At 43.3% G+C, this 8,909-nt stretch overlaps 1 protein-coding gene across 1 annotated transcript in view; it reads right to left on the bottom strand.

Moving 5' to 3' along the window:
- Positions 1 to 432: 432 nt before the first annotated feature.
- The window catches only part of T265_11268 (hypothetical protein), a gene marked incomplete at both ends in the record, with an annotated part of 10,050 nt that continues 1,573 nt past the window's right edge, over positions 433 to 8,909 (bottom strand). Inside the window, 3 exons of the mRNA XM_009177878.1 lie at positions 433 to 834; positions 3,851 to 3,989; positions 7,963 to 8,136. Of these exons, the coding sequence (XP_009176142.1) occupies positions 650 to 834; positions 3,851 to 3,989; positions 7,963 to 8,136 (498 nt within the window). The remainder of the gene's footprint in view (positions 835 to 3,850; positions 3,990 to 7,962; positions 8,137 to 8,909) is intronic.

The following is an 8,909-nucleotide window of genomic DNA, read 5'->3' as shown; positions in this document are numbered from 1 at the left end:
ATTCATAGATTATAGTAAGTTGAGGAGATTTTGTTCTGTCATTGAAGCCGACCTATGCTGAAAATGCGAGAAACACTGTTCAGAGGTTTCATGCTTGCTTGGAATCATCAGCAGTGCGCACCTCAATAAACTGAGTTTCGAATACGCAACCATCCGGCCAGTGGTTGAATACCCAGCTGTTTGGCCACGGGTGCCTGTTCAGCAATGTGATGGGCTCTCGCAAAGACAAAACATAGCACCAATTATCATTCAGTAACGAAAACCATATCACGTGGTCACGTATTGACTGCCTCCTCGAGTGATGACTTCTCAGAGGGAAGTTTCACAATCCAATGGAACAATCCTTCCTCGTAAATTGCCCTCTAAGGTCTGACTACGTACTGAATCGATATGCAGATAAAGACGAGAACTCAAACACAAGATTTATTCTTGGTCAGACGAAACTTGGCAAAAAAACTGTCTAGATAGAGGGAATCTCAAAAAATCCAGATGGTGGAATGTTACGCAATGAAGACGACTGAGATTATAGCAGAAAAGGAGGAAGTTGAATCCTTTGCCAATTCACTAAGCAGATACAAAAAAAAAACAGAGAGGTATAAAAAAGCGACCAGGAATTGCTTAAGGCGAAGACGAGCAATGCGACTCTAATCTAGTTTCCAAGAATTTTCGCTTTGAGCAGTTCGCGTAAGGTTTCAGCGTCTTTTGCAAAACGCCTCACTCCGTCCGACAGTTTGTCCGAGGCCATTTCGTCCTGATTTAGTTGCCAACGGAATTCGGCCTCGCTGATCGGCGCTGGACGAGGCAATGTGCATCCAGTTCCAGTGGAAGCAAGTACTGCAGAAAAAAATAATGGAGCAAAATCGACGGAATGCTACCCACAAATATCAACTGCAGCCTGGTATTGAACATGACGGTCAAACTAACGTGCACACGGACGGAGAACTACTTAAATTATGAGCCACACACTAGAAACTTATTAAGATGACTGAGTAGTCTCACGTTATTGCATAACACGGGTTACTGCGAGCAAAATCCGCACTGGCGAATAGCGTTATGAATAGAACAGATAGTTGAAGTATCTGAATGGAAGCAGTTCAGGAGTATGTGAGTGTATTTAAGTCACTCAATCGGGGTCAATTGGGAATCGTGATTGGTCGATCAAGCAGAGTTGAGACTTTCGCGTGAGGTCTTTCGATGAAACAAAAGTGGTTAATGTAGCCGAATGGCGACCGTTTCTGCTGTTGCGCGTGAGCTTTGCCTAACGGCCTCAGATTTCGTAACACTCGATACATCAGGCTTAACGACTCTGTAGGGTCGATCCGGTGATTTCTATCGATCACGTAAGTTGCCGTTGTGCTCGTTACATGCTTCGCTTGTCTGACATGCACTCAATAGCTTTTCTAGACAGATATTATACTAGCGTCCAGGACACCTCGTCCTAGACGTTTATGCTGAGTGACTGACTGCTGGTGAAGCGGACTCATAAGGAAGTAGTACAGAATCAAAATGGTTGTTCGCCGGCTGACTGTCTCAGGAGCACCATGCCTTCTGAATGCAGACGGGCATTTTCGGGACTTACGGACCTCTACACAATCCTGATTCACAAGACTGTCTTTTGTACATCATTTTTTTTGTATATCCACCACCAAAACATTCCGTCTCGTCTCCGGACATATACAGCAGAGAAAACGAATAGTTAGAGTTAACCTCTGGCTACGTGCGTGCTGAAAATCACTCGGCATCAACACACTGTCTTTTTACATCATTTTTTTTGTATATCCACCACCAAAACATTCCGTCTCGTCTCCGGACATATACAGCAGAGAAAACGAATAGTTAGAGTTAACCTCTGGCTACGTGCGTGCTGAAAATCACTCGGCATCAACACATCAGGTATGGAGTGGACGTATGTTTTTATGCTGGGCTGTGTGATTCGGATAGGAGAACTTTCAAAATTAATGTGGAGAATCAAGCACGCTAAAACAATCCCAAACAGGATTTGTATCGATTTCAATATTTCGGAGGAATTTCGAACGAATAACTGGACAAATTCTGGAATTTCCACTTAACTTTCTTATCGTGTATTTAATGTGAAATACGGCGCTCACGTCGCTCCACACAAAAGCTAACAGTCTGTTCCAACACAAATTTCGACAAATAAAAAAAAACAAATAAAATAGCAAATATCGAGGGTTTTGGATCCGTATCAGCCTCGTTTGCATAGTCTTCCTCTTATTTTGACATGCGATTAAGTCTGAAAACGTTCGACTGTTGAGATTTTCTAATTCAGCTGCCTCTGGCGTGCACTAATGATAAAGTTAGTGGTAAGACAATCGCCCCACGTGTTCGATGTTGCGGATTCAAAGCAGGGTACTGTTGGTGAATTCCAATCACAGCGAAATCCAGTGTTTCTCTCGTTCGGTGTGGACTCACCAGAATACGTGTAGCAAGAAAGAATAGCACTATTCTAACGATGTAAATTTGGAGAGATCTCATGAATATCTACAATGAAGATCGAAGACGATTCACAGTGAGTGATCACCTGCAAAGAAACCACTGCAACTGAAGTTCAATTTAGTGGATTGCGAAACTGTGTGACGTCATGAAAAATCATCCTACGAATTCCAAACGCGTGAACTGCGTGGATGATCGGCACACTTTTGTTTATACAACATACTAACCGGGGATGTGAAGGCTACTGAACGTGTTGTAAGCGATGATGACGAGGGTGACCGCTATGTACTGCCGGATTGGAGGTGGCGATCAGACGAGGAAACTGCGTTTGGTAAGAACGCGTAGTGGAGATCGATCCACCCAAGGCAGGGCTGTTTCGGACCAAAGCCCAGAACATTATCATAGCTCCGTCCTCGTACGGTTTGCCCCAAGGAGGCATTGATGTCACGATTCCGACTAATCCATTCATACAACAAACTGGTACGGTTTAGCAGCTGCCCCCATTGCAGTGAACATGCGATCTACCCTAGTGAACTACCAAATATATCAAATATCCAGGTAAGTGGGGAGGCTGGAATGATAGTTGTGATTCCTCCACGCGCACTAATGTACCACTATGCTACAGTCTGCTAAGATCCATGCCGTAATAATATTGTGGACACTCCCCAGTACAGAAAACCGGAACAAGGTCGACGACCGCAAATAGCGGACAAAATAATCTCATCATGGCAAAGTCGATTAATATCGATACCCCGCTCCACACTGCCGATGCGTGGACTAGAAAATCACCGGTTTCATCATGTGATTGTTGCAGTAAATTTTGGTTGCACATGCCAGTAGGAAGCATGATAGAAAGTAAAGCGGGATGGATGACTGGAAGCCGATTCAGGGTACAGTAGACGTTCGACAACTACATCAGATAGGCCGGCTCGGTTACGCGTTGTTACGTATATCCGAAGACCAATTGCCCGGGTGGAAGTATTGTCCGAAAAGGATCGGACATAGATGGGCAAGTTACCACGTGGAAACTAAGTGTCAGTGGTCCAAACAAATGTATTAAACACATCTGCCTAGATGGGCAGCTGTATGCTCGACCGGTGATTAGAGGCCTCCGTAGAACCAGTGACGCCATTGCCCACATTCGATCACGTTCGTTTCGTCAGGCAATGTATTCGGGATGAGGACATTGCAGAGATCTTCTACAGGAGGTAATGGCAAGCCTACAGCCCAAAGGGTATATTGCTTAAGTGAACAGTGAACTACCTCTGGAGGAAAACTAGTAAACAAACAACTCATACACTAAATGATCATTTTTTCCATACAGTGAATCAATACTCGCCCCACGTGTGCGCAAGGGAGTGGGATAATCCATAGAACCGACATCCATTCGACTAACCTTCATCTACGCTGAGACATCTCTTGGGATTCTCCGTCATTTTGGATAATTCCTCCAACAGGTTCGGAGCGATTGTCAAGAGATCACAGCCAACTAGTCCGAGGATCTGTTCCACGTTCCGGAAAGATGCACCCATAATCTGTGATTCGCGAAGAAGGGAGTTTATATATATATATATAGTGAAAAATTTGCGGGTTATCAATTCTCGTGTACTGCGATTACTGAATGAATGCAAATATTTCTTGTAAAGGACATGTGTTCAAATAAGGTCACGGTAAAAATAAACAAAACAGGTGCCTCGAACACAGATCACCACTAGAGACGAAACGACAGCTCCAATACCTACGCTTGGGCAAACTGCCGAGTTTGAGAAAAATGATCAGACCGGAACAGAATCACGCACAGCTAGCTACTACTGACAGCATGGATGATATACTCACGTGACTGAGTTTATCGCTTGAACGCTCACTGTTATAATCCGGCTTGTCTGACGGGGAACGGAACCACCAGTTTGCGACCGGATACCGTTGCATCACGCTCAAAACTGACAATCAACGTTGTGGTCAAAATCAATGCTGCCTTGTGAGTAAAAATCAATCAACCGATGATCGGGTATATCAATCAAAGGAATCTATCTGGATAAAAAATGGTCGGCAAATCGACAGGCAGGCGAACATCTAACTATCATAGACGTGAGCACTTACATTGCACTGGAAATCTACATGTTGCATAACACCCTCGAATTACGCAGATTCTTCACAAGCACAGAAGGGATATTACTGGGTTGCACAATCCCCGCTGTAGGATAGCTGGATTTTAAACTCTCAAAGAAATTGAGTGACCTGTTTATAAATACCAAACTCCACAAGAATCTGACGTCAGCCGACTGTTGTGGATCTCCCGGTGCAGTACATCATTCGAGGAGGACTTTTTTCACTCAGAGGAAGGGTACTGCCTCGACATTCCAACACCAGGACCAGTGAGTACATTGGATCGTTTCAAATGGAAGGCTAAAATGGTGCTCAGCACTTATTCAGCAAGTCGATCTTTATGCATTCAGAGGTGGATTTTCAGCGTATACAATCACACTAGCGTTGGAGAAGCAAACAAATGGGGTCGAAGTGGAAATAAAACGCATTTGTTTGACGCTATACATAGCTTACTAGGCCAAAAACTGCTCGCTAAGACTATTGAAAGGGTACCTTGACGGAGTCACGGTGGGGGGATAGGTAGTCCGAGCGAAGGTGCACTTGAAATTTGACCAAATGTGAAGACTTGAGAGAATGAAAAGAGTGATGTGCATATGATACGACCTTCAGAGGAATGAGTTGTTGTAATTCCGGACTACGCGGTGAGCACACACTTCCCCTGGTATGGCAATGCATCTAGAAACATGTTCTAAGGTTTGGACAGTGGAAAGTTTTTTTCCGAAAGTTCGTGGAATGCAAAAAATACGGTGAGGCGGAGGAACCTGAAGCCACGAACTTTAATAAGAGGTGGTGGATTACTTTCAACATCCTGAATCTGATATCACAAGATATCAAACAACGTCCAATTTTAATTTGAGAGGGGTTCACTGCTGATGAAACATATGTTGAATAGTCAGCTTCACAATCCACTTTGACTTGGTCGGCGAAACCTACGCCACAAGCATACAAATAGCCTCCAACCGCTTTCTAGCAGACTAGTAATTTAAGCATTCGAAACGATTCCTTTTTCTCTTCAACCATGGAGAATTCTGGTTAAACGATGCTCGGTTAAATATGCTTTACCTGATCGGCCTTCAGTCTGACTGAATTCGGTCCAATCGGCCAAAAGATTAATGGAACCACCAGTGTTCAATAAAATTATTCCGATGCTTTCCTGTCACTCATCTCAGAGCACAACGACTACTGCATAAGTATGGTCGACAAAAGGGGGTAAACAGTTCCGTTTTTCTACTTGAAAAGCTGATCAGTGCATTCGTGAGCAAAGCACTCGTTCAGCTCAAACTCCCATACTTTCTAGCACATGATATTCAGGCACCCCAAATAAGTTGGAAACCGTTTTCTATAACTGAAAAATCGAAAACCATGTACCAGAGAAACGATAACAGGTACTTTTGAATAGTCCTTGTCACAACAAAATACCCCAACAGTCGTTATTTAGTAACCCCATGCTCCTCCTTCACACATAGTCACCAAAAAGACTAAAGGAATTCAGTATTGACACATTTGTAACTGGGTGAAGTATCAAGTGAATAGTTCTCAAAATCTTTCGATAAGCGAGAAACTGCACAGTGAAAATTATGCAAATTTAAAATATTTATTTAAAAATTTTATTTATTTTACTTTTATTCTGCTTTTTTAATTTTTAATTTTATTTTTACTTTATTCTAATTCATTTGATTTATTTTATTTAAAAGGTTATTCGTTTAAATGACGCAATATAAATAAAAGGTCGCTTTCATCTCTCTAACTACAATAGTGAAAATGATCAATTTCATATCGTAAACAGGCAGTAGTAGCGATAAAACAATGGAACAAGGACAATCACATGGTGGGCCAGGGGGCCGGTCCTTGCTACCAAGGCAAAAAATCACGTGCTGATCTTGGTCATACGTATCCAGGCGCTCAACTAAACCTGGTCTCATCAACAAGACCAACCAATCCGAGAGGCGCACTGTGTATTATACCCTACTACTCTGTCTCACACGTTGTGTACCAACTCACATGCAGTTGTGGCAGAACAGTTGTGTTGGGAGAACAGATAGGAGATTATTCACAAGTGTCCAGAATATATCAATCGTTATTAGAGTAATGGTATGCACTGACTGATCCACCACCAAACATCCACTGGACAGAGCTGACAATAGTGTAGCGTTCAGAAGTGGACTCAATGAGGCCACGTTGATCAATCAATACCGATCCGGTTTGTGCTCACAAAAGACCTTCACACAGCCATCGCTTTGCCTTGGACATTAAAACTCAATCTGATTGGCTCATGATACAGTTGACTCCGTTCCATTGTTTTATTGTTATTTATCCTTAATTACGACGTTCAGCTGTTGCACCCTTTTGGTGCTTAGCTGCTATGCCACCCGAAGGTCACACGAGGGCTGAGATACTGTCAGGTTGCCCAAGCCTAGACCGGGGAAGTTGATAGGTGGAGGTCGGGTTTGAACCACGGAACTTCCTGTCAGTAAATTCGCGCTCTAACCACTTGGGCCATCTCGCCCCCTCTACTTATGATCGTTTTTTCTATGCCGCTGAAGAGGTATAAGGGCAACATCAACTGCCAGAAACCTGTCTCCCTACTGTACCAACAATGTCAATACGTTAGTCAACTACATAGTGATATCGGGAGAAATATGATCGGAACAGTCAAACCGTATAAAAACCGACGAATTCCAAAGAGAGCATGAATGATGACAGAGAAGGTAACTTCCATAGAGCCTAGATAGACAGTGTTTAGTATCGCTTTCAAGTACACTACCCACACAGGTTAAAACCTATGCAAGGTAAATAGTCTACACCTAACCACCAAAATTAAAACAAAGGCTAAAAGGAACGACGACTTTGCCATAGAGATGCTGGTATGTAGACCGACTGGCAGATCAGTACACAGAAGCACGAGAAACCAGCCAGTGGAGGGTCAGTAGCGTGACCGGACTATGAATCGCCCGTCGTAGGTGCATCCAGACAGAAGGGACATTCAAAATTATGCTCCAAACAGTTATTCGACAGTTAATGAAGTTATCCGTATCGCCACACACGAATTGCGAGTTGGCGCACATAGGTAGTTTTTCTTATCATTGGCGCTGCCCCAGTAAATTGGAGACATGACATAAAAAACTATCCAACAATACATTAATTGTTTTGTGAGCTTATTTTACTCTACATTTACTGTACACCTGGTAAGATGTGCGAAATGGGTCCGGACAATTGTGTGTCCCCCTCCTAAAGCCGACTACCTTCGATGTAATTCACCTATGCACGAACACAGGTCGTGTCCAGAAAGGAAAAATGGTTTTGCGTTGTTCGCATGCAGACATCTTTTCACCGTCTTACACAAGTTTCATGCAACACCACATAAAGAATAAGGAAGATTAGGCAGCTCCAATCCCAACTTACCTCGGTTTTGTACCCGTGGGATTTGTAATACTTGTAAATCGATGTGACTAGCTGAACACCAGGGTCATCCATCCTTCCGTAAGACACTTTCCCATGCTTTGCCACATGCCAATCAAGTACCCGACCAACGAATGGGGAAATGAGCGTCACTCCAGCTTCAGCACAAGCGATCGCCTGTGGGGAAAGGTTATAGTGCAAAATACGGGAACAAGGAGTGACAACAAGGAGGACAAGTCACTGAAAATACACCGGTCCGTCACTGCAGTACCAAAAAACAGACTGATAGAAAAGTTAACACATTTCGGTCAAAGCTAAGACGGAAAAAGAAACAATTTCACTGCTCAGTTTACCTTCCTCATTGGACTTCATCATCACTTTTGACTACGGATGCCCAGGAAAAAACGACAGGAAAAGTATATGCGAAGGTCTGAAAGACAAACCCGCTCCTGATTCAAATTGGACATGAATCTAACCCGCATGAGATCCTATGAGTACCTGGAAAAATACGGTTGATACTTCAAGAGAATTCGTTTTTTAATCACAAACGTCCAGAATAAAATATCGTTGAAAGAATTTCGAGGTGACCCGTGTACCGCATATTATGTGCAAGAATATCACCACGGTCTTAAATAGGAACTCCCACTCGACATGTGTTTGTGGTAGAAAAATCAACCGACGAGTGAAGTTTCCAGGGTCTGAGCCTACCAAATGAAGAGGACGAAACTGTTAGTGAGGTCTTTATGGAGTTTGAGCAATCGTTCAGTAAGACCCATACAACAAAAACAATGGGGCTTTTTTGAACAACTTTGGAACGAAATCTCAAAGCAGGTTCTGTGCAGCATGCTATAAAGAACGGTAGCGATATAGTAGTGAGCACGGCGGAGGCGTACAATGGCTATCTAGTGGCAGCTAAGCTACATGCGTCTTGGCTGAAAAGGTTGGTTAGT

Source organism: Opisthorchis viverrini (genome assembly GCF_000715545.1).
Source record: "Opisthorchis viverrini unplaced genomic scaffold opera_v5_465, whole genome shotgun sequence".
Classification (NCBI taxonomy): Eukaryota; Metazoa; Platyhelminthes; class Trematoda; order Opisthorchiida; family Opisthorchiidae; genus Opisthorchis; species Opisthorchis viverrini.
This window is presented reverse-complemented; position numbering and strand designations above follow the sequence as displayed.